General features: G+C 42.5%; 1 protein-coding gene across 1 annotated transcript in view; it reads left to right on the forward strand.

Moving 5' to 3' along the window:
* The first annotated feature begins 333 nt into the window (after positions 1–333).
* The window catches only part of OPHN1 (oligophrenin 1), a 389,272-nt gene continuing 363,854 nt past the window's right edge, over positions 334–25,751 (forward strand). The window contains exons 1-2 of the mRNA XM_012460837.3: positions 334–696; positions 840–997. Coding sequence (XP_012316260.1) covers positions 844–997 — 154 coding nt within the window. The 5' untranslated portion in view covers positions 334–696; positions 840–843. The remainder of the gene's footprint in view (positions 697–839; positions 998–25,751) is intronic.

A 25,751-nucleotide genomic window follows, 5' to 3' on the forward strand; every position in this document is an offset into this window, starting at 1 on the left:
GCGCTGACTGCTCCCCAGTTTCCGTAGGGAAACGCTGGGCCACCGCGGCTATTGTGCGTCGCGCTCTCGCCCTCCTCTTCCCGCTGCGGTGTCTATGGAGCCAGGCTACATTTAATTGCCGCCGCGGCTTAACCCTTCCGGTGCCTAACAGGACGGCCGGCAGGCTTCTTTGCACCAGGAAGAAGTCTTAGCAGCCGGCGGGCCCTGGTCACGAAACCTTAGGGTACAAGGAAGACAGTTGCAGAAGGAGCCTGAGCGCTCCTGTTTGGTCCTCGGGCTTCGCTGGGGCGGGGCGCAGGCGTTGGCTTTAAGAAGGGGGAGGGGACAGTGCAATCCGGGTTGCCCGCGGAGTTCGGCTAAGGAAGTCTTCCGCTCGCTCGGGAGCGAGGAGCCTGTAGCCAGGAGAGGCTGCTCCCAGCTGCAGCTCTCACCCTCGCCTACGCCCTGGGCGGGCGGGCCCAAGTGTCACGTTTGCAATTGCTCAGGAAGGATCTGGCCCGTCTCCGGAGGCAAGTCGGGCTGCGGTTTCTGCCGCCTATCTGGGGAGGCGATGCCTAGGGGGCATGCTGCTTGCTAGGCAGCATCCTGCCGGGATCCGGCTGCGATAGTTAGCTCTCTCTGGCTCTGAAGCCACCGCCGGGGCGCCTGTTCTCTGTCCGGACCAGCCAGCGCTCCTCAGGAATCTCATTGAAACAGGTACCTGTCCTCCAAAGGGACAGAGGCTATAAGCTTCCTTAAGCGGGTCGGGCGCTCAGTCCTTCCCCTCTACTTCCTCTACTGTGCCATTGATGCTCCCGGTCTTTGTGTCTTCCCTCTTTCCCCCTACTCCCGGCCATCAGAATCATGGGTCATCCCCCACTGGAGTTCAGCGACTGCTACCTGGACAGCCCTGATTTCCGAGAGAGGCTCAAGTGTTATGAGCAGGAACTGGAGAGGACCAACAAATTCATCAAAGACGTGATCAAAGACGGCAACGCACTTATCAGCGCTATGAGAAGTAAGTGCAAAGCTTCGATGAGCTGTTTCTCTGAGCTGGTGGCTCTGGCCTTTAAGCTTTTCCATACCACCAGGGGAAGGGAGGTTGCAGGGTGACTCCCAGCCCAGATCTCTGAGGCAAATGGGATTCCCACACTTGGGGAGTAGAGATTGTAGAAGTGGAAAGTGGTGGATACAAACAGAACTTTGGGCCTTTCTCTTTAGTGGCTTTGACCTTATAAGACATGATATGTAGCTGTGCCAGGGACCCTCTTGTTCAGCAATTACCCTTACTTGGCAGATGTTTGTTCCTAAGGGAACACGCCTGTCTGGGGCAAAGTGATATCTAAGCTGACCAAGGAACTACCACAGCACCTCCTAAACAATTGGGGATTAAGGTCAGCTGCTTGAATATTTTGTCCTGGTCTCTGTTTGCTACAGATAAGTGTGGGGGCGGGAAAAATTCCCCATGGCAAGTTATTTTTTAAGGAAAGCACCTTTGCCCCAGTGAATTATTTTCTTGATCACACTGAGCTATGGTTAGGTCAAGGTCAATCTAAGTTCAGGATTATTGGATGGCTTCACATGCCACTGAATTCTGCTTGAGTGTGGAACAAAGAGCTGCCTACTTACTCCCTGGCACAAGGGGCTCAGCCCCCAGAGAGTAAAACAGGGATAAGGTTGGGGGCTGCTGGGCTGAAGGAACATCACCTAGCTTGGCTTTTCCAGTGGTCACAGCTGACTCAGCTATGGGAAGCTCTTTCCTTCCCCCATTGTGTGTGGAGGTTTTCTTTCTGCCGGTTGGCAGGAGGCTTGGAGTAAAAGAAAGAATAATAAACATCCCCAACTAGAGTGCAAGCAAGCCAACCCTTTATGCCAAAGCGTATACCCAGAAGAATGGAGGGTAATGATTGGGTGGAGTGATCATTAATTTTTTCTCTTGGCTGAAAGACGACTGTGAAAAATAAAGTCAGAGTCATTGACAAGTATGTCCTATACGGTTATAACTTTGTTTTGAGTGGATTTATCACCAAATACGGAGTCTAGGACCAATGTGGCAATCTTCTTAGGCAGATGCAGTCAACCAAGAGCAGGGAGAAAGAAAGATTTGAAAGTGGTAGTGCAAGGCCCGGCACGGTGGCTAACACCTATAATCCCAGCACTTTGGGAGGCCGAGGCAGTTGGATCACCTGAAGTCAGGAGTTTGAAACTAGCCTGGCCAACATGGTGAAACCCCGTCTCTACTAAAAATACAAGAAAAATTAGCTGGGCATGATGGCAGGTACCTGTGTAATTCCAGCTACGCTAAAGGCTGAGGCAGGAGAATTGCTTGAACCTGGGAGGCAGAGGTTGCACTGAGCCAAGATCGCACCACTGCACTCCAGCCTGGGCGACAAGAGCAAAACTGCATCTCAAAAGAAAAAAAAGAGAAAAAGTGCCGTGGTAACTGCTGCCAGCTGGTATTTATTGTGTAGCCCTTCTGATTTGCCCCTCGGAGTCTGTGCTTTTCCTGCATATGTTCTCTGCTGACTTTTGGTCAGAATATGTACACTGTCGAAGTTCCTGCAGCTCATTTGATTGCGTTTGATTATTTAATGGTTTGTTTTACTGTGGCCTGACCAAGAGAAAACTCCTGGTATAATCTGAAATGCTGATCCTTAAGAGGTTAAGGATATGCGAGTTGGGCCACGTAAATAGAAAGGTGAGAGTTCACTGAAAGGAAAAGGAGGCATGTTTCAGCTTTGTTTTGTTTTGTTTTGTTTACACATTACAGTAAACTGCTTGGTGCTGTATCCACAGTAAAACGAATCTTATCATAAGCCCTAGGAATGGAATGACTTTGTGAAGTGGATGCTAACTGAAAGTGTGCTAAAAATCACCAGCTAATGCATATCAGAGAGATTAAGATTTGTAAGAAAAAAAAGCAGTTGAATAAAACATGGTTGAAGGGCAAAAGTTTCATAAGCTAGGGGCAAGTAAAGGTTTTTATTCTTTTCTTTTTTTTTTAATTTTTCTTTTTGACATTAAGTCTCTGTCACCCAGGCTGTAGTGCAGTGGCACGATCTCAGCTCACTGCAGCCTGGATCTCCCGGGTTCACATGATTCTCCTGCTTCATCCTCCCCAGTAGCAGGTACTACAGGTGTGTGCCACTGTGCCTGGCTAATTTTTGCATTTTTCGTAGAGATGGGGTTTCACTACATTGGCCAGGGTGGTCTCGAACTCCTGACCTCAGGAAATTCAACCCCCTCGGCCTTCCAAAGTGCTGCGATTACAGGCGTGTGCCACTGCACCTGGCGTCCTTCCTTCTTTTCTAAGACTCAAAGTGGTAAGAGTCAACATTTAAGCTGACAACAATTAAGCCAGGCCTGGCTAATTTTTGTATTTTTAGTAGAGATGGGTTTCACCATGTTGGCCAGGCTGGTATTGAACTCATGGCCAAAATTTTGCATATGAGCAAAAGATCCAAGAGATATTCTAGATCAGGGGCTCCTTGAAATTTGTGGTAGTTTTCTGTTTCTGAATATACACAAAAAGCCAAAAATAGGACAGGTAGAAAATAAAACCCAGCAGCTAACCCATTCTCCATTTCTTTCCATTCAGTTGCTGGATTCTAAAAGTCTGATTAGCTAGAGGCAAAGGTGGGATGTTTCCCACTGTCTTGACCACAGTGATGTTTATACTCCCACTCTGCTTCCTCACAGTGTGCCAGCAGAGCGACTTTCTGAAAGTAGGTAGGGTGGAAGCAAAACAAAGTTATGCTCTCAGTTTATGTGGAGAGAAAGGAACATTGGAATTGGTGTTAGAAGACCAGGATTACGTTCTTGGCTTTCACCAACTTGGGATCTAACACAAATCACTTTTACTTTTTCTGAGACAGAGTCTTGCTTTGTCACCCAGGCTGGAGTGCAGTGGCATGATCTCGGCTCACTGCAGTCTTTGCCCTTTGGGTTCAAGTGATCCTCATGTCTTAGCCTCCTGAGTAGTTGGGACTACAAGCGCACACCACCAGGCCTGGATGGTTTTTGTATTTTTGGTAGAGACAGAGTTCATCATCTTGGCCAGGCTGATAGCAAACTCATGGCCTCAAGTGATCCGCCCATTTCGGCCTCCCAAAGTGCTGGGATTACAGGCGTGAGCCACCGCACGTGGTCCCACAAATCACTTTTCATTTTTCTTGTTTTAGAGACAAAGTCTTACTTTGTTGCCCAGGCTGGAGTATAGTGGCACAATCAGAGCTCACTTTCACCTCAAATTCCTGGGCTCAAGTGATCCTCCTATCTCATTCTGCCCAGTAGCTGGACTACAAGTACACGCCACTATGCCTGGGTATTGTTAAATTTGTTTTTAGAAACTGGGCTCACTATCTTGCCTAGTCTGATCTGGAATTCCTGGGCTCAAGCAAGCCTCCCACCTCGGCCTTTCAAAGTGTTGGGATTATAGGCGTGAGCCACCACACCCAACCAAATCACTTTTTTTTTTTTTTGAGACAAACTTGTTCTGTCTCCCAAGCTGGAGTGTAGTGCTGTGATCTCAGCTTACTGCAACCTCCGCCTCCTGGGTTCAAGCAATCTTGTGCCTCAGCCTCCTGAGTAGCTGGGATTACAGGCACCCACCACCATGCCTGGCTAATTTTTTTGTATTTTTTGAGTAGAGACGGGGTTTTGTCTTGTTGTCCAGGGTGGTCTCTAACTCCTGAGCTCAGGTAATTCTCCCCACTTGACCTTAGCATGAGCCACCGTGCCTGACCCCAAATAACTTTTACTTCATTTGTAAAATGGGGGTAATTATACCTCCTTCCCAGGATTGTTGTGAGACTCGAAGGAAATAATGGATTATAAAAATGCTCTGTATATGGAAACAACTAAACAAAGTTGTTGATAATACATCTTCAGATTATTAATATATCTGTTGGCGAATGTGTCATTTTCTGTAGGTTTCTGAAAGGAAATGCATAAGCAGTAGTAGTTGGAACCCCCCTCACTTAAATGTGATCTCTTTATAATTATTGGAGTGCAGGGTGATTATAACTTAAACTAGTGGAAAATAAAAACACTATCCCTCTGAAAGGTGACTGTATTACCAACTTTTCTGTTTGTCCTTTATTTTTATGTTGGCAGCTTCAGTCTCTGATGTTGTTTGAGTATTTGCTAAACATTGAGGCTAGGCGTTGTTCAGAACAACTGATGTGGCCCCTACTTATATCGCAAGGCAACATGACACATCTAATAAGTGGCATATATAGTTAGCAAACACATACTATTCATTCAATACATGCTTGTGCACATACCGTGTTTAAGCCATTGTTCTTGGGACTGTCAGGCTTACAGAGTGAGTCACAGATGGATACTGCTTTCAAGAAATTTTTAGACTGGTGGGGGAGACAAGACATGGGTAGAAATGTGTGTCATATAAGGTAGCACATACAGATGGGAGCCATAAAAGTGGGAACAGGTGGACATGATGATAAATGAGAGGGAAAGCTGATTTCCCAGTAGGAGCACAAGGGAGGAGCCAAGGAGGAAGCACCGTTGGAGTTGGGTAGAATTAATAGCACTATCACTTGTTTAGCTGTTTCCATGTGCCAGGCATTACATCTTGTAACAGATTTTTGAGATAAGGATTATTATTGCCATTTTATAGATGAGGAAACTGAAGTTCTGATGAGTTAAGTAACTTTCTCAACTAGTAAGGTCAAGAGAACAATGAGAACACATGGACACAGGGAGGGGAGCATCACACACTGGGGTCTGTGGGGAGGAACTAGGGGAGGGACAGCGGGGGGTGGGGAGTTGGGGAGGGATAACATGGGGAGAAATGGCAGATATAGGTGATGGGGAGGAAGGCAGCAAACCACATTGCCATGTATGTACCTATGCAACAATCCTGCATGATCTTCACATGTACCCCAAAACCTAAAACGCAATAAAATATATATATTTTTAAAAAAGAGTCTGAATTAGAACCTACACCTGACTCTGAAGGCCTGCTTATCCTACTGCATGACACTATTCAGGAGAGGGCATTTCATGTAGCAGAAGTGACACAGAATATAAAGGGACAACAAATAATTTGAGTCATCTGGGATGTAGGCAGCAGAAAGGGAGGTTTGGGAAATGAGGTTGGAACGAAAGGTAGAGGCCTGACCTTATGGGACCTGTTAAGGGCTTCAGACTTTCCTCTGTAGGAAAGGAGTGCTAAGAGAAGATTTTTGAAGAGGGGTGTGGTTTGAGCTGTGTTTTAGGAAGATTCATCTGGGAGTGATTGATGTATAAGGTGTTAGCAATCCCTCACAAATATTTGTGACTTTCCAGTAATCAATTTACAGCTTTAATTTTTATTTTTTTGAGATGAAGTCTCACTCTGTCACCCAGGCAGGAGTGCAGTGGTGAGAACTTGGCTCACTGCAACTTCTGCCTCCCAGGTTCAAGCAATTCTTCTGCCTCAGCCTCCCGAGTATCTGGGACTACAGGCGCGGGCTGCCATGCCCAGCTAATTTTTGTACTTTTAGTAGAGACACAGTTTCAGAATGCTGGCCAGGGTAGTCTCGATTTCTTGACCTTGTGATCCACCTGCCTCAGCCTCCCAAAGTGCTGGGATTACAGGTGTGAGCCACTGCGCCTGGCCGGCTTTAAATTTTTCTTGATATAGCTCAGGGGTCAGTAAATCTTTTCTGTAAAGGACCATATAGTAAATATTTTGGGCTTTAAGTGCTGTGCAGTCTCTGTGGCAACTACTCAACTCTGGATTTTTGTGAGAAAGTGACCATAGAGAATATGTAAACAAAACAAGTGTGGCTATGTTCCAATAAAACTTAATTTATTGACATTGAATGTGAGTTTCACAGTTTCACATGTCACAGAACATTATTCTTCCTTTCAATTTTTTTCAATCATTAAGAAATATGAAAAACAGGTCAGGCATGGTGGTTCACCCCTGTAATCCCAGCACTCTGGGAGGCCTTGGTGGGCATATCACTTGGGGTCAGGAGTTTGAGACCAGCCTGGCCAATAGGGCAAAACCCCATCTCTACTAAAATTACAAAAATTAGCTGGGCATGGTGGCGTGCACCTGTAATCTCAGCTACTCAGGAAGCTAAGGCAGGAGAATCGCTTAAACCCGGGAGGTGGAGGTTGTGGTGAGCCGAGATCACACCACTGTACTCCAGCCTGGGCAACAGAGTGAGACTCCATCTCAAAACAAACAAACAAAAAACAACAACTATAAATATATATTATATCTGCCCACCTCAGCCTCCCAGAGTGCTGGGATATATATATATATGGATATGGATATGGAGATAGATATATATATATATATATATATATATATGGATTTATATATAACCTTTTCAGCTTAGCTGGGGGAGGAGGACATGCCAAATAGGTGGCAGGCTGGATTTGTCTCACCAGCTGTAGTTTACACACCTCTGGATAGCTAGTTAACCTGAAAGACCTAATTGGATTTTTATTGGTAAGGCAGTAAATGTAGCTATAGGTTGAACATAATGCCATATTTCACGTTTTCCATCAACCAGTTTTACTTTGGCATGCTACTAATTATGTCTGCTCTGAATTCGGGGATCTCAGGCTCCAATACTGTCAGAGGCCAAGGAGAAAACAGAAAAGGATAAAGCTGGTGGAAGTGGGCTAATAGCACTAGAATTATTGGGTAAAATATAGCAGCCTCACTCCAGTAAAACGGCGTTTATGTTCTTATTTTATTTTTTGAGATGGAGTCTTGCTCTGTCACCCGGGCTGGAGTGCAGCGGAGAAATCTCGGCTCACTGCGCCCTCTACCTCCTGGGCCCAAGCAATTCTCATGCCTCAGCCTCTTGAGGAGCTGGATTACAGGTACATGCCACCATGCCTGGCTAATTTTTGTATTTTTAGTAGAGACGGGATTTCACCATGTTGGCCAGGCTGGTCTCGAACTCCTGGCCTAAAATGATCCACCCACCTCAGCCTCCCAAAGTGTTGGGATTACAGGTATGAGCCACCACACCCAGCCTACTTTCTTATTTAAAAAAAAAAACTGTGGTAGCTAAATAAAACATTTTCATAGGCTAGATTCAATTAGGTTGCAACCCCTAAGCTAGATGATGCAGCACTACCAGTCTGACTCTTGGACTCTAATTGGCTAGGAAAATGGAGGATGACAGTCTTTAGATAGGGGCTTTCCTGGGGAATCAACACTGGATAGATTCTCTTTGCAAATGAACAGAGGTAGAATGATGGTATAATGGGAAAAAACCCTGGACATGGTATCTAGATACCTAAGGAGCTGGTTCTGCTACTAATGGGATCTGTGACCTTGATAAGCGATATCACTGGGAGCCCAGGGTGTGTGGCTTTACAAAGTTGGGGCTGGGGTAGGAGGTTTATAAACCTAACATTCTATGACTTATTATTTTTAGCATGGCATATTGTAGTTTTAACGATTTGAGAAAGGAATAACTAACCCAATTACAGGATCTTATTTTACACTTACATAAGTTTTCACATATTTTAGTGTAAATGACAGTATTTAATTAAACAAAAAATTAAAACATAATTTTTTTTTTTTTTTGAGACAGAGTTCACCACTCTGTCGCCCAGGCTAGAGTGCAGTGGTGCCATCTCGGCTCACTGCAACGTCCACCTCCTGGGTTCAAGCGGTTCTCATGCCTCAGCCTCCCAAGTAGTTGGGACTATAGGCACATGCCACCATGCCCAGCTAATGTTTTTCTTTTGTAGAGATGGGGTTTCACCATGCTGGCCAGGCTGGTCTCGAATTCTTGACCTCAAGTGATCTGCCTGCCTCAGGCTCCAAGTGCTGCGATTACAGGCATGAGCCACCGTGCTTAGCCTAAAAGAGAATTTCTAAATACCCTCTTACAAACCAAGGATAATTTGCTTTATAAGTCTGTTTTTGTTTTAAGAGTCAGAGTCTCACTCTGTCACCCAGGGTGACATACTTATAAGTACAGTGGCACAATCATGGCTCCCTGCAACTTCGAACTCCTGGGCTCGAAGGATCTTCCGGACTCAGCCTCCCAAGTAATTGGGACTACAGGCACACATTACCAATCTCAGCTAATTAACTTTTTTTTTTTTTTTTTTTGGAGAGACGGGGTTCTGCCATGTTGCTCAGGCTAGTCTTGAACTCTTGGGCTCAAGTGATTCTTCCTCCTTAGCCTCCCAGAGTGTTGGCATTATAGACATGAGCTACCGTGCCCAACCTATGCGTATGTTTATATATATAAAATAGATGTCAGAAAAAAATACATACATGCACAACCACACATACATAGGCTCTCTTGGACTAATGGAAACTTATATGTTTTTTGTTGTTGTTGAGACAGAGTCTTAGTCATCTAGGCTAGAGTGCAGTGGCATGATCTTGGCTCACTGCAACCTCCATCTCCTGGGTTCAAGCGATTCTTGTGCCTCAGCCTCCCAAGTAGCTGGAATTATAGGCACGCACTACCACGCCTGGCTAATTTCTGTATTTTTAGTAGAGACAGGGTTTCACCATGTTGGCTAGGCTGGTCTGGAACTCCTGACCTCAAGTGATCCACCCAACTCGGCCTCCCGAAGTGCTGGGATTACTGGTGTGAGCTATTGCACCCCACCAAAAATGTATGTTTTAAAAGAATCCAGGGTCGGGCTCAGTTGCTCATGCTTGTAATTCCAGTACTTTTGGAAGCTGAGGCAGGCGGATTGTTTCAGTCTAGGAGTTTGAGACCAGCTTGTGCAACATGGTGAAACTTTGTCTCTACAAAAAATATGAAAAATTAGCTGGGCATGGTGGTGCATGCCCGTAGTCCCAGCTACTCAGAAGGCTGAGGCAGGAGGATTGCTTGAGCTTTGGAGGCAGTGGTTACAGTGAGCAGAAATCACTCCACTGCACTCCAGCCTGGGCTACAGAGTGAGACCCTGTCTCCCTGTCTCCAAAAAAAAAAAAAAAAAAATCCAGTCCAGGAGCATTGGTTCACGCCTGTCTCAAAAAAAAGAAGAATCCAAAAGATATATTTTATACTCTAAATGTACATAAAGTTGATAAAGTAGAAATAATATAATTCTATAGTTTTAATAACTCAATCTTAATTTTTTAAAAAAGTCACTTTCTTACATTCTATACTTTTAAAGTTAGAGTTTTAGATGTTTACATTAAAGTCACCTTTTGGGGTGCCTTTTCAGCTTTCACTTTGGCAACCAGGACACCTATTTTGTGAGTGATTACTTTACTGGAAGGATGGGTTGATTCCAAGTCTTCCACTAGGTAGCTCTATGACTTTGAATAAGTCTTTCATTTTGTTGGTCTCAGTTTTCCCATTTTACAAAATTAGAGGTTTGGCCAATAGTATTTACAGTTCCTTCTGATTTTATTGTTTTGCTTTCTGGCTACCACCATGTTAGTCAAATAGTCAAACAATGTGAATCGATTCTATCATAAACTTCAAGAGCCAATTTATTTTTACTCTAGGAGAATAGGCAAAGGGAAAATCCAAATAGTATGTCCAGCATGAGTAGATGACTTGCTGACCTACTTGACTCATTTAATGCTTCTTGGTAGGTCTCAACCTGATGCCCTATCCTGAATAGCTCTATAATGAGGGACACCAAAGCTTTTAATTCCTTTGGGATGGCTCTAGTGCCATGGTGTGTGAGAGGAGTTGGCGATATAATATGCATTCTCACTCAGCAGGTATCTTGTCATTATTCCAGTGATATTTTATCAGTGCCTCTGAGCACGCGGAGTTATTTGACACCTTCTCCAGAGTAACTCAGATCAATATAATGGGTATGTTGTTTGGTGCTGCTGTTACTATTAATAGATGTGAAGCAATGTTAAATGGAATTTGATGGAGATGAAATATTGCCATATTCATTGGAGGTCCTCAGAAGATCAGATTCCAAAGTAGCTGACACCTCCCAGGTTCAAGCGATTCTCCTGCCTTAGCCTCCCAAGTAGCTGGGATTATAGGTGTCCACCACTATGCCTGGCTAATTTTAAATTTTCAGTTGAGACAGGGTTTCATCGTGTTGGCCGGGCTGGTCTTGAACTGCTGACCTCAGGTAATCAGTCCACCTCGGCCTCTGAAAGTGCTAGGATTACAAGCATGAGCCACCGTGACCAGCCTATAACAGAATTATTTATAATGGCCAAAAAGTGGAAACAACCTCTAAATGTCTATCATCTGAAAAATAGATAACTAAAAGGTGGTATATCCATACAATGGAATAGTATTTGGCAATAAAAAGTAATGAAGTACTGATACATGTTACAATAAGGATGAACTTTGAAAACCGTATGATAAGTGAGAAAAGTGTTATAAATGACTACATATTGTTCATGATTCCTTTCATATGAAATGTCCAATAAGCAGATCTATTAGAGTATCAAGTTAGTCATTGCTAAGCTGGAGGGTTGGAATATATTGTGACTGCTAATGGGTAAAGGGTTTCTCTTTGGGGTCATGAACATTTTTTAAGATTGGATTACAATGATGGTTGTACAACTCTGTGAGCCATTTTGTGGTGTGTGAGTCATATCTCAGAGCTGTTTAAAAAAAAACCCATTGTGTCTGGAGAAACAGGTGACAGGTGCCTGTCTTACATACCTACATCTTCCTTTAGCTGTATCTTATAGAACATCAGACCTGGCGGGTTGTTTAGAAAGCTACACATCTACTCCACTGGGTTTATATGTAGGGAAAAGAAAGTCAAGACAGAGAATTACCCCTCCAGAGACCTAGACTTAGAGTCAAATTGTGACCAGAATTGGTTTCCCATTCCAAGGCTTCCTTCCTTCCTTCCTTCCTTCCTTCCTTCCCTCCCTCCCTCCCTCCCTTCTCTCTCTCTTTTCTTTCTTTCTTTCTTTTTCTTTCTTTCTCTTTTTCTTTCTCTCTCTCTCTTTTTTCTCTCTTTTTTCCTTTCTTTCTTTCTCTTTCTGTCTCTCTCTCTCTCTCTCTGTCTTTCTTTCTTTCACTCTGTTGCCCAGGCTGATTGGAGTACAGTGGCAAGATCATAGTTCACTAACAGCCTTGAATCCCAAGCGCAAGCAATCCTCCCACCTCAGCCTTCCAAGTACGTGGGAACCACAGGCACGTGCCGCCATGCCTGACTAATTGTTAAACTTTTTGTAGAGATGGGGTTTTGTTGTGTTGTTGCCCAGGGTGGTCTCAAACTCCTGGGCTCAAGCATTCCTCCCACCTCAGCCTCCCAAAGTGCTGTGTCCAAGGCTCTTTCTGCACTGTACTCTGAAGCAGGTAGCTTGCATTCAAACTGTCTTGATATTCTTTACTGGGGTTGGGGGTGATTTTGTTTGAAACGACACATTTGGCAGCAAAGATCTGCATTAGTGGAAGATGACTTTTCATTCTTTCCTCCCCATTAAAGCTGGGATCAGGTGATTTCCCTGTTGAGCAATCTAGCTCAGTTTAATTAGGGTATGGTTATGTTTTGTTTCCTTTGTCATAGAAGAATGGCAGTACTTCTTGGCGGTATGACACCTGTCCTCTTTGTTTTATGCCCCAAGAGCCTACACCAGCTGGTTGGGCAGTTCCCAAAGTCTCCCCTCTTCTCTGCTCATCTGTCGACCTCTTAGGGCAAACACAGCTGCTTTTCATGTAGTGAGTAGTGTATATTGGGAAACGTGTGGCATTACTAACGGATGACAGAGTCCTCCCCCCCATATTATTTTTATCCTAAGGCAGCTTGGAATTTTTTGTAAGTGGCGAGCAGTTAAGTCCAGCACTATAGTTCCATATGAGGAACTTCAAGGCAGTTCTTTACAAAAGGTTTTCATTAAGGACTTCCCAGAAGCAGGAGGGCCACACTTCAACTGCCATCACTTTCCAGAGCCAGGCTGTCGTGGAAAAGCCTTTCTCTGTGATTGGAAAAATATATATTATGTATGTGGCAATTGACAGCTGGAGACTAATTTTGAATTCATCCATTCTGAATTCATTAGGTGGGAGTGAGTGCAGACAAAAAAAAACCCCTGGAACATTGTAAAGTAAATGCCTCTGTCACCATCATCATTATGCTGAATTTCTTTTGCTCTGTAACATGGGAAATCTTGATTTTTTCCCCTGTTTGGTTGATGTGGAGAGGTTTGTCTTGTAGAATCCATGCCCAGTGTTTGAGGGATTATGGGGATGAGAGTTCTGTAATGGCACTAAATGGGAAAGCGAGGGGAGCCAGTGTGCTAATTGGGTAACAGCTCAGCCAGGGATTGGATAACCATGTAAGCAGAGTAGAAGGGGAGGGAAAGCTGGGGCTTCTGGGCATTTTATTTGCTTTTGCTTTGTGAGGAGCAGATGCTATTTGTATTGAACCACTTCCTTTTCTTTTTGACTAATCTGTAGTATCTTACTGGAAATGGACTCAGAGTTCAAAGGATCTTTTGAACATTCATTTAATGCCTTCATGTTTCAGATGAGGAAACCAAGGTCTATGAGGGGTGTTCCTTGCCCAAGGTCACAGAGCCAGTTAGTCAAAAAATCAGTACTGAAACCAATAATCGGTCTTACTGTGCTTCATGAAAACAGTTTCTACCCTTTAGGAACCTCTCTTTGCTGAGACTGTGATATATATATATATATATATATATATATTTTTTTTTTTTTTTTTCTGTTGAGAATCACTTTCAGCTTACGAAAGAAAGAAAAGAGTTGTTTTCTCTTCAATGCCTCTTGCCAAGAATGCACCTTCAGTGTCAGCCTGAAGGCAACCACACATTTTACAGACCTGTAGGAATGAAGTAGAGGAAGGTGCCGGGAGTCTGAAGTTACTTCTGGAGTTTTTCTGGGAGCTTGATTAAAATAGAAGATCAAGAGAGAGATCTTCTTCTCAAGCAATTAAAAAAAAGAAGAAGAAGAAAAAAGAAAAGAAAAAGGATAGACCTTTCCCCCAAATACGTGAAATCCAGATAATCAATTTATGAATGAGGAAGAAGCAACTCTAATACAAATTGAGTTGGGTTTTAGGATGTGGATTTATAGGTAGATGTAGGTATAAGCTATCATTTGCAGAGCTCTTTATAGTATACAAGGCACTTTAACATATATTCTGTAACCAAACAGGGAAGAAAGATGTTATTACCTGCAATTGATAGATGAGGAAACTAAGATTTAGAGAACTTAAGTACTTCCCTAAGATTGCATAGCTAGTCAGTAGTTGAGCCAAGACTTTGATTTTCTGTGTATTCTTTCCACAGTTTCCCATTTTTTTTTCCCCTTTAGTGATGAAAGAGAATATAAGTGCTGTTCAGAAGAATACGTAGTTCAGAAAGTAGACAAGTGGGTAGCTGACAGGCTTGAGACACCTGAACTCGTGGTAAGAATTTCCATGTGCTGTTCTGTGAAGGCTGCTGAGGAAGATAGTCCAGACCAAGATAGATGTCTTTAAAGGAGAATTGCCTGAAGCCAGTGAGGTGGTTAAAAAAATTGAGGAAGATTCCTATTGGTGATAAAGGAGGGCTGAGCATTTTTCATTACGTCTTTAGGGTGGAAAACAACTTAAAAATTGTAAAGTAGTGGCTGGGCGCAGTGGCTCATGTCCATAATACCAGCACTTTGGGAGGCCCAGGTGTGGCAGATTGCTTGAGCTCCGTAGTTCGATTGAGACCAGCCTGGCCAACATGGTGAAATCCTGCCTGTACAAAAAAATACAAAAATTAGCCAAATATGGTGGTACTCACCTGTAATCCCAGCTACTCAGGAGGCTGAGGGGGGAGGATGGCTTGAGCCCAGGAGGCAGAGGTTGCAGTGAGCTGTGATCATGCCACTGTACTCCAGCCTGAGCTACAGAGTTAGATCCTGTTTCAAAAAAAAAAAAAAAAAATAGGGCTGGGTGTGGTGGCTCATGCCTGTAATTCCAGCACTTTGGGAGGCTGAGGCGGGTGGATTGCCTGAGGTCAGGAATTCAAGACCAGCCTGGCCAGCATGGTGAAACCCTATCTCTACTAAAAATACCAAAAATTAGCTGGGTGTGGTGGCAGGCACCTGTAATCCCAGCTCCTAGGGAAGCTGAGGCAGGAGAATGGCTTGAACCCGGGAGGTGGAGGTTGCAGTGAGCCAAGATCGTGCCATTGCATTCCAGCCTGGGCAACAGAGTGAGACTCTGTCTCAAAAACAAATTGTAAAGTAGTTAAGAAAGAAGAAAAATAGGATGATATTTTATATAGACCATTTGCTTTTTTATTCTAGAAGTTTCACAGATGGTGCAGACATTATTTAGCCCAAGATACCTGTGAATGGTGAGTGTGGGGATGATTGTTCTGTAATGGTGTTAAATGGGGAAGTGAGGGTTCCAGTGTGGTAATTGGGTAACAACTCAGCCAGGGATTGGATGGCCACATCAGCGGAGTAGATGGTGGCTCACGCCTGTAATCCCAACACTTTGGGAGACTGTGGTGGGTGGATCACTTGCGGTCAAGAGTTCAAGACCAGCCTGGCCAACATGGTGAAACCTCGTCTCTAATAGAAATACAAAAAAAATTAGCTAGGTGTGGTGGTGGGCGCCTGTAATCCCAGCTACTCTGGAGGTTGAGGCAGGAGAATAGCTTGAATCAGGGAGGTGGAGGTTGCAGTGAGCTGAGATAGCACCATTGCATTCCAGCCTGGGCGACAGAGCAAAACTTCGTTTGAAAAAAAAAACAAAAAAATTAAAAAAAAAAAAGAAGAAGGGGAGGGAAAGCTGGGGCTTCTACCTTGCTTGGAACTAGTTTCATCCTTAAATGGAGTTGTGTGTTTGTAGTGATACTACACATAATACTTCATAAATATAATGACAGTATAATTTCCTTCTTAGTGTTTTTCAGTTCAACAACAGTTTCACCTATGATCTCAATTTGATCTTTACAACAACCCTTTGAACTAATCAGACAGGGCATTATTAGTGCCCTCAGACAGGTAAAGTAACCAAGGGCAGATAATGGTCCCTTGTTTTACAGATGAGGAAATCGAAATTCAGAGAAGTTATTTGCTCAAAATCGCTCCACTAACGTGTGGCAAGTTGGGATTCAAACTCAGATATTCTGGCTCCTAGAGGTGGCAAATTTTTTACTATATTATGATGTAGAAGGAGGTGAGTGGTTATGCCTTCCAGGGTGGGTTTGGGAAGTCTGTGTCTCTGGGCTTTCCTGTATGGTCTCTTGCCATTGTAGTTACCTGATTCTCCCTGATGTCTGTCCCAGCTGGCCTGGCTTTGCACTTAGCCCTCTCCTGCTCCTTGAGCTTCTCTTCCTAACACCATCTTTGCGCCCAGCTCAATCTCTGTAAAACCCTGTCATGTTCCTCCTCGGGGTTGCCTGTGTCTGCTGCTATTCCTTCTCCCTCTAGGACCTGAGGAAGCCCTCTCAGAGACCTTGCTTATTGTGCCTTGTTTTTAAAATTGCCCTCCTAGCCAGCCATCCCTGCTCTAATGATTCAGCTTCAAACTATAATTTCAAGTCTTTTGGACCCTCTTATGCCATGTGGTAGGCAGCCTCTGGCATTCAGAGGGGCTCGTAAATATAGGTATGCTATGGTAGGATATTTAGGACTGGCTCTTTTGCCTTCTTCTTACCCATATGCCTTTAATCAGCTTCTGCTCCTCTGGCAATATGGGCATAATTGGCATGTGTTTTCAGCAGAGCATATTATAGAGATTTCCATTGCAGCAGGTAATTTTGTGCTAGCCCCTGTCTGGCACTATTACCAAAGCTATTGCCATCATTTTGTCAGGTCTAACAAGTCCAGCAAGGTCTGGCTGATTGAAGCATTCATTCATTTGGCCACTGGGCAAGGAGGCAGTTGCTTGGCAGGTCTTCTCTTCAGGGAGGATTTTCTTTTTTAGTAGCAGTCTCACCTCTAAGGAGTCAGCAGCCCCCTTTAGAACTGGCTTTCCCAAAGTGTGTTTCTGCCCACCTCCATCCAGTGGCTTCCAGTTGTTCTGAAAACTGCTGGTCAATTGTGCCTTTCATGTTTCTAATGACAGGAGTTAATAACGTGATGTTTAATAGAAAACATGTGTCATCCTATTGGCAAAGTAAAGAAGGCAGCTCTGGTCTCTCCATTAAACCAGCAAAGATTTTTATTTTTTAATGGCGATAAGTAGAAGTAAGTAGATTGGATACCCACAGGCATCTTTTACTTTGAAGTCTTCTGTAGCTTCTGCTTTTGAGACTAACTGATGGAGGAAAACTTCTTAGCCTTGTACATTTTTGCTCCTTTCTAGAAGTCCTGGGCAGAAGAGAGAGGGGATAAGGAATAGTAACTTGAGGCCGGGCATGGTGGCTCATACCTATAATCCCAGCACTTTGGGAGGCCGAGTGGGTGGATCACCTGAGGTCAGGAGTTCCAGACAAGCCTGGGCAACATGGCAAAACACCGTCTCTACTAAAAGTACAAAAATTATCTGGGCATGGTGGTGTGTGCCTGTAATCTCAGCTACTTGGGAGGCTGAGGCAGGAGAATTGCTTGAACCTGAGAGGTGGAGTTTGCAGTAAGCCGAGATCGCACCAGTGCACTCCCGCCTGTGTGACAGAATAAGACTCCATCTCAAAAATAAATAAATAAATAAATAAATAAATAAATAAATAATTTTTAAAAATGGAATAGTAACTTGATTTCTGAAGGAGATCTATTTGTAGTAAAACAGGGGTCAACATGTTGTGGCTCATGACCAAATCCTGTCCACCGCCTCTTTTTGTAAATAATGTCTGTTTTCGTAAATAACATTTTATTGGCACATAGCCACACCTATTTGTTTATATATTGTCTATGGCTGCTTTTGCAATAAAATGGCAGAGTTGAGTCATTGCAGTAGACACAGAATAGCCCTCTGATACTAAAAGAGGCTGTGCAACATTAATTGGCTGTTGTTGGGTAGGGCAGGGCATTAAGTTCCTTAAGTGTTCCTTAGACCTTCTTGTTTGTGTCCAGCTTCTGCTGAGTTTGTGTAGAGAGGTATGTAGGGAAGTGGTTTTGGAAATGACCTATTCCTACATACATAATGAAAGCTTGGAATGCAGGTTGTGCTATGAGGTGTTTTCCTGTTTGAATGGGCAAAGTGTTCATCATCAGAGATATATTCCTATTGCCTACCCCGGGGCCTGACACAATCTCAGTTCTGATCCCAAGAAACTCTCATACAGGGGTTTTGCTTTTCCCAGTGGTCATTTAGAAACACATTGGCTCACTAGTGCAGAAATAATTCATTCTTTCTGACTGTCTTTGTGTGTTTGGTCATGAACTCCCATTTCCTCTTTCCTATTATGGATACTTGATGGGATGTTTCACAAAGCCCTTAAATAGTTTGTATATGTTTGTTGATTTTGGACTTTGAACTGATATATATATATATATATACATGTATATATATATATTATTTTATTTTATTTTGAGACAGTGTCTAGCTCTGTTGTACAGGCTGGAGTGCAGTGGCATGATCTCAGCTCACTGCAACCTCCGCCTTCTGGGTTCGAGTGATTCTTCTGCCTCAGTCTCCCAAGTAGCTGGGACTACTGGCGCCCACCACCATGACTGGCTAATTTTTGTATTTTTAGTAGAGATGGGGTTTTACCATGTTGGCCAGGCTAGTCTCGAACTCCTGGACTCACGTGATCCACCTGCCTCAGCCTCCCAAAGTGCTGGGATTACAGGTGTGAGCCATTGCGCCTGGCCTCGAACTGGTATATTAAGCCCTAAAGTGTATTATACAATTGGATGATATATAAGCAGTCTACAGCTCCGTTGGCAGAGAAACCCATGGTTTTTGATACGTTATTTGCCATAAGATAACAGGGACCTTATTCTCTCTTTGACAGATTTAGAAAGTTCTTTATTGAAGGGCCAGACAGCAGTTCCCTTTATAGTTAATAATGATGTAATACACGAAGTAGTGAAGTCTACAGGACAGGAACCACAGAAGTCACCACAGGGCACATTGCCCAGTCAGGCTTTCTCCAACTAGTCAGATAATATTTCACTGAGGTCTAAAGAAAAGAAATAATATGAACAGGAGCAACTCTCTGCTTCCCTGATTCTTTATTCCTTCTGATTGATTGGTATGATCTTGTTATTTCAGGATGATTATTTTGGTATGATTTAATATTGATTTTAAAAGTGTGGCAGTTACAAGTTTCAATCTCATGCTATTCATGGTACCTTTTCTAAAATGGAGCAATCTGGCCTCCAAAATCTAGCTTCAGAGAATAATCACAGATTCCCATGTGTAAGTAGAGCAAAGAGAATCAGAATTACAGTATTAGAAAGAGTATTGAGAGGTCATGGAGTCAATGTTTCTGCTTTCTAGCCACCTAAATCAGCCAAGACAGATGTGGCTAGAGAACGAATGGAATTAGATTGTTGCCTTGTAGATAGATGTCTTCTATCATTAACTCTGTTCTTTTGAGAGCACTAGAATCTAGTTTGTTAGGGGAAATGATAACTTTTGGACTGCAGGACTTTAATTAAGTCTTCTTCTTTTTTTAAAATCTTATGCACCTGAAGAACACTTGGGACTAAAGTGGTTAAAGACGTAGTCTTGGTTGAAGTTAGGTTACTGAGCTCAGGTTTCAGCACATTCTCTATCTAGGAAATTGAGCTCATCAGCAAGTAATGGTAATGGCAAGGCTTAGCACAATGGCATTTAGTTGCCAGAATGAGCATTGGCTTGGGAGGCACACAGATCTGGGTTCAAATTCCCTATTTACTATTTGGGTGGCATTTGAACAAGCTATGAAATTCTTAAAGTCTCAGTTTCCTCAATTATAAATGGAGACAGTAATGCCAACCTTGGTTATGGCATGTGTACAGGAAATCACATATTTGAAGGTAATACACTCAATAAATCTTAGTCTCTACTGTTTAAGAATATATTTTTTAAAAAAAACATATAGTAATGCTTGTGTAATAAATAAACTTAAATTCTTGTAATTAATAACTTACTTGGAGTTTGGATGTGGCTCATTTCTTGAAAATTCAAGAATACACTTCACAAAGAGAAAAGGAATATGAGTGCATATTTTTCACTGTCACACAGCCCTGCAGATATTCCAGTGACAGTAAAGTAGGGACTGATCAGAAAGCCTTCTGGGATAGCATATAACAGCAGCCACACTCACCAAGAAAGGATTGGTGTGCCCGATCCTCTTCTCCTTTTCAGTAATAACCATTTGAGAAAGATTTGCATTGTTATTTATAGTGCTCTTGGGTCTGATGTTATATCATTGTGGTTCTACTGGCACTGAGAAAGGGAACAATCTTTAGTTCTGGTCAAAGTGCCTAACATAGCACCTGGCCCTCAGCAGTCTCTAAGTATTTTATTTTAATGAATGAATAAGACCCTATTTTACAGGAGCTAAATCGAGACAGAACAGTTAAGTGGCTCATCTAAGGATTAGCAGAGACAGTGTTCTTGTCAATAATGGGACCTGGTCTACTGCCTTGGTTCTTAACACATATTCTTCCCTTTCCAGGCTGTCTTGTCCCATGAATATTGCGTAGTATACTGTAAAGAGACTTCTTTCCCCTTCATCAGCTGGTGATTTGCTTGTACCTAAATTAAGAGAGTGCCTTATGGCAATTCAAAGTATAATGTTTTCTCTAGGATTTCTTTTTCTTTTTTTTTTTGTTTGATTTTTGTAGAGATGGGGTCTTGTTATATTGCTCAGGCTAGTCTTTAACTCCTGGGCTCAAGTGATCCTCCTGCCTTGGCTTTCCAAAGTTCTGGGATTACAGACGTGAGCCACTGCACCTGCCCTATTTAGAATTTCTTAGTTGTTGGAATTGCAACAGATAGGGAGAACTTTTTTTTGCATGTTTCGTCTGAGCTGAGGTTGAACAAAGGGGCCTGGGTGGGGGTGTGGGGAAGAATAGGTGGTCACGGCATGGAGTTTATAGGCAGATGGTGTTGGCTTGGAAGAAAAGCACGGTAACAGTAACACGTGGGTGTGGGTGTAGAGGGATGTCTTCTTTTCCAGCACCATATCTTTGAATCTGCCCACTTTCCCCTGAGAATTGGTTTTGCATACCTTGATGTTGGTTATTCTGATAGACTAAGCTGCAGGGGAGAGCTAATGTACATTAATGGACATCTGTGTAGAAATCATCTCACAGAATATACAGACATTCTCTATCTCTAGTAAGTTGGCCTCTTTTTGAACTTCTCACTATGTCCTAGTTGTTACAGAAGTAATTTAGAAACCCCAGAAGAGATATATAAACAGGATCTGTTGCATACTGGGCCTGAACAAGCTGGAGAGGAGTAATTTCACATTTGATGGCAGGCTGTTTTACTTGTTTGTCTTTCTTCTCCCTTTGCTTTCTGCCTTGCTTTGAGTCACTGCAGAAGCTTTTTGTGACTGTAGGGAGCCTTGGCCAATGTGGGAATGGGACCCCGGAATTCGAATTTTTCATCTGACATCTGGAGTATTTTCGGAATGCTTCTGAAACTAATATAAATGAAGAAATACTCTAAAGATTACTATTGAACAACAAAATAAACAGTGTCTCATGAAAAACCATATTCAGTTGCGTTCTTCCCTTTTCAGGTCCCAAGTATATGACTGAGATGGGCGTAGTGTCTTTCTTTTTATGTACCGTTTTAGGCAAGTTCATCTCAGCTTGTAAATAGACTTTCTCATTCTCAACCCTTCTTATGAGGGCAGGAAAAAGAGTATGTTTAATAGAGTGTGATAAATAATTTTTAATTGTTTTAAATTGTGATGAAATATGATTAAAGGTACCATTTTAATCATTTTTAAGTGTATGGCTCAGTGGGATTAAGTACATTCATATTGTGGTATAACCGTCACCACCACCCATCTGCAGAACTCTTACTGTGTTGCAAAATTAAAACTATACACATTAAACTTCTAACTCCCCAGTTTTTGGCCTGTTGTGACTGGTTTATTTGACTTAGCATAATGTTCTTAAGGTTCATCTGAAGGAAACCCAAATATTTCACCTGAAAATATACTTCTTTGACATATTTTAAGATGACTGTTCAGAGCACCAGTAAACAGAAGTATCCCTGCAAAGCTGTCTTTTTGGGGAGATTTGCAGGTGTAGGTAAAATCTGCACTGATGTAGTCAGGTTTTCTCTGAGACCCTCCCTTGTCCACATCTAGGAAAGATAGTAACGGAGAGTCTGAAACCTATAAAGGTCTGAATAAACTTTCACCATCTATTCTCTCTGAGGGCTGCTGCCTGTGAAGTTTTATTTACACAACAAGATCACTTCTGCTCACCAGGCTTCCTCTTTTCTCTCTCCCAAAACCTGTCCTGCCACCATAACCTGTTTTTGGCCATGCCTGGAGGGAGCTCCCATTCCTTCTGTAACCTCAAGATGGTATAAAAGCATCAACCCTATACAAACTCTGAAAGGAAACCTAGGAAAATACCATTCTGGACATAGGAACAGGCATAGATTTTATGACAAAGACACTAAAAGCAATTGCAACAAAAAATTGACAAATGGGACCTAATTAAGCTAAAGAGCTGCTGTGCAGCAAATAAAACTATCAACAGAGTAAACCAGCTATAGAATGGAGAAAATATTTGCAGACTACACATCCAACAAAGGTCTAATATCCAGAATCTATAAGGAAGTTACACAAATTAACAAATGAGAAACAACCAACCTTATTAATAAGTGGGCAAAGGACATGAACAGACACTTTTCAAAAGAAGACATATATGGGGCCAAAAAGCAAATGAAAAAATGCTCAACATCACTGATTATTAGATAAATGTAAATCAAAACCACAATGAGATATCATCTCACCCAGTCAAAATGACTATTATTAAAAAGTCAAAAAATAACAGATGATGGCAAGGTTGTGGAGAAAAGGAATCAGTTATACGGTGTTGGTGGGAATGTGAATTAGTTCAGCCACTTTGGAAAGCAGTTCTCAAAGAACTTAGAATAGAACTACCATTCGACCCAGCAATCCCATTATTGGGAAATTATTGGGTGCGGGTTGAAAAACTACCTACCATACTATGCTTATTATCTGGGTGACAAAACAATCTGTACATCAAACCCCCGTGACAATTTACCTATATAATAAACCTGCACATGCATCCCTGAACCTAAAAGTTAAAAAAAATAATAAAATGAAAGCACCAGCCACGTTGCCCTTCTTTGAGTTCTTATATTTTGTATGATTCCTGTGCGCATTAATAAATTGTATGCCTTTTCTACTATTAACTTGCCTTTTGTCAGCTGATTTTTCAGAGAACCACTGAGGATGGAGGGAGTTTTCCCTTAGCCCTTGACACATCCATCTTTTAACGTGTGTCAGAATTTCATTCCTTTTTACAGCTGAAATAATATTACATTATATGCCATATACATTTTGTTTATCCATTCACCTGTTTTTTTTTTTTTTTTTTTTTTTTTTTTTTTTTTTTTTTAAGACAGAGGCTCACTCTGTCACCTAGGTTAGAGTGCAGTGGTGCGATCTCAGCTCTCTGCAACTTCTGCCTCCTGGGTTCAAGCGATTCTACTCCTGCTTCAGCTTTCCGAGTAGCTGGGATTACAGGTGTGCATCACCACACCCAGCTAATTTTTGTGTTTTAGTAGAGATGGGGTTTCACCAGGTTGGCCAGGCTGGTCTCAAACTGCTGACCTTGAGTGATCTGCCCGCCTTGACCTCTCAAAGTGCTTGGGATTCCAGGCATGAACCACCATGCCTGACTCCATTCACCTGTTGATGGACACTTAGGTTGCTTCCACCTTTTGGCTATTGTGAACAATGCTGCTATGAATATGAGTGTACAAATACCTCTTTGAGACCCTGCTTTAAACTCTTGGGTATATACCCTGCTATGGTCTGAATGTATATCCCCAAATGCATGTATTGGAAACTTAATCCCCAATGCAACAGTATCAGGAAGTGTAGCCTTTTGGGAGATGTTTAGTAATGAGGCCCCTGTTCTCATGAATGGATTAATACCCTTATAAAAGGGTTTGGTGGAAGAAGTTTGTGCCCCCCACATTTTTATTTTTTGAGACAGAGTCTCACTCTGTCGTCCAGGCTGAAGTACAATGGTGCTGTCTTGGCTCACTGCAACCTCTGTCTCCTAGGTTCAAGTGATTCTCCTGCCTCAGCCTCCTGAGTAGCTGGGATTACAGGCGTGAACCACTGCATCCCGCCTTTTTGTTTTTTCTTTTTTGTTCTTCAGGCTTCTGCCATGTGAGAACATGGCATTCCTCCCCTATGGAGGTAGTGCCATCTTGGAAGCAGAGCCTGGACCCTCAGCAGACACCTAATTTGCCAGCACCTTGGTCTTAGATTTCCCAGCCTCTAGAACTGTAAGAAATAAATTTCTGTTCTTTGTAAATTACTCAGTCTGTGATAATTTGTCATAGCATCAGAAATGGACTGAGATATACCCAGTAGCATACTTGCTGTAATATAGCAATTCTATTTTTAATTTTTTGAAGAACTTGATAAATAATGTAAAAGTTTTCTTCAGGATCCATAATATTAGCATGAACTGAATCATAAAAATTTTGGTTTTGCTATTTTGATTCAATCCCATGATTCATTTAGCCAGGGGTTTGGTTTTGGACAGTGGCATTAGGAGATAGTTGATGAGAAAGTTGATACTACTTAACACAGTAATTAGATATTCTTGAAGTCCAAATTTCTCAATGTCTTGACCTCATAATTAATTTTTCTAACTCTTTCTTACACCTGTTTATAATTCTAACCCACATAAAGGAGTTTCCTAAGTCTACTCATGAAAATAATACATTCTTTGATTTCTCCTAAAAATGATTCCTAGAAACTTCAAGAGGAAGTTTCAAGTTCTGGTTTTTTAGACTTGGTTAAAAAAGAAAGTGTATTCACATATCTTTACCTTGTGTGATTTTAAAGATATGTATTTTTGGCTGGGCACGGTGGCTCACTCCTGTAATCCCATCACTTTGGGAAGCCGAGGCATGCGGATCACGAGGTCAAGAGATCGAGCCCATCCAGGCCAACATGGTGAAACCCTGTCTCTACTAAAAAATACAAAAAATTAGCTAGGTGTGGTGGCGTGCACCTGTAGTTCCAGCTACTTATGACGCTGAGGCAGGAGAATTGCTTGAACCTGGGAGGTGGAGGTTGCAGTAAGTCGAGATTGCGCCACTGCACTCCAGCCTGGCACCTGGTGACAGAGTAAGACTCTGTCTCAAAAAAAAAAAAAAAAAAAAAGATTTGTATTTTCAGCCCTCAGCCCCCATTCCTCATATTTGCATACAGAAGAATTGTAATTTTTCTGTTAGCACCCTCATTTAAAAACATATTCTTTGCTTGGAGAGTTTCTCATCCTCTTTCTGGATCATCTGCTGTCTTATGACATTCTGAACATTGTCTTCAGCATTCTAGGGCATTGCTGAAGCCTGTAAAAGAGATTTTGGTCTGCAAAGTTTGTAACCCCCTACGTAGTGATAATCACCTTATTGTTGGGCCTGTGTGTTTTGGAAACAGTTCACAACTCCTCCTCTCCAGGACTGCAGCCAATAAAATGTTCTCCGGAGTGTGTTCATGAGAGTCAATGTGGCTCAGCAGAAAAGCACTGGCCTAGGGTTTATAGAATTAGGATTCTAGTCTTAAGTCTTTGCTAGCCATGTAATCTTATGTACAGTGTTCATCTTTTGGTGCCTCAGTTTTCCTGTATGTGAAATGGGATCAAGAACACCTACCTTGTTCACCTCAAAAGATTATTCTGAGAATCAAGTGAGATCATGGAAATGAAAGTTCTTTCTTATTAAGTGCTATATGCCTATAGGAAATGTTGATTGAGACT

The sequence above is a fragment of the Aotus nancymaae genome, unplaced genomic scaffold (assembly GCF_030222135.1).
Source record: "Aotus nancymaae isolate 86718 unplaced genomic scaffold, 86718_ANA_hifiasm-v0.15.2.pri h1tg000081l, whole genome shotgun sequence".
Lineage (NCBI taxonomy): Eukaryota > Metazoa > Chordata > Mammalia > Primates > Aotidae > Aotus > Aotus nancymaae.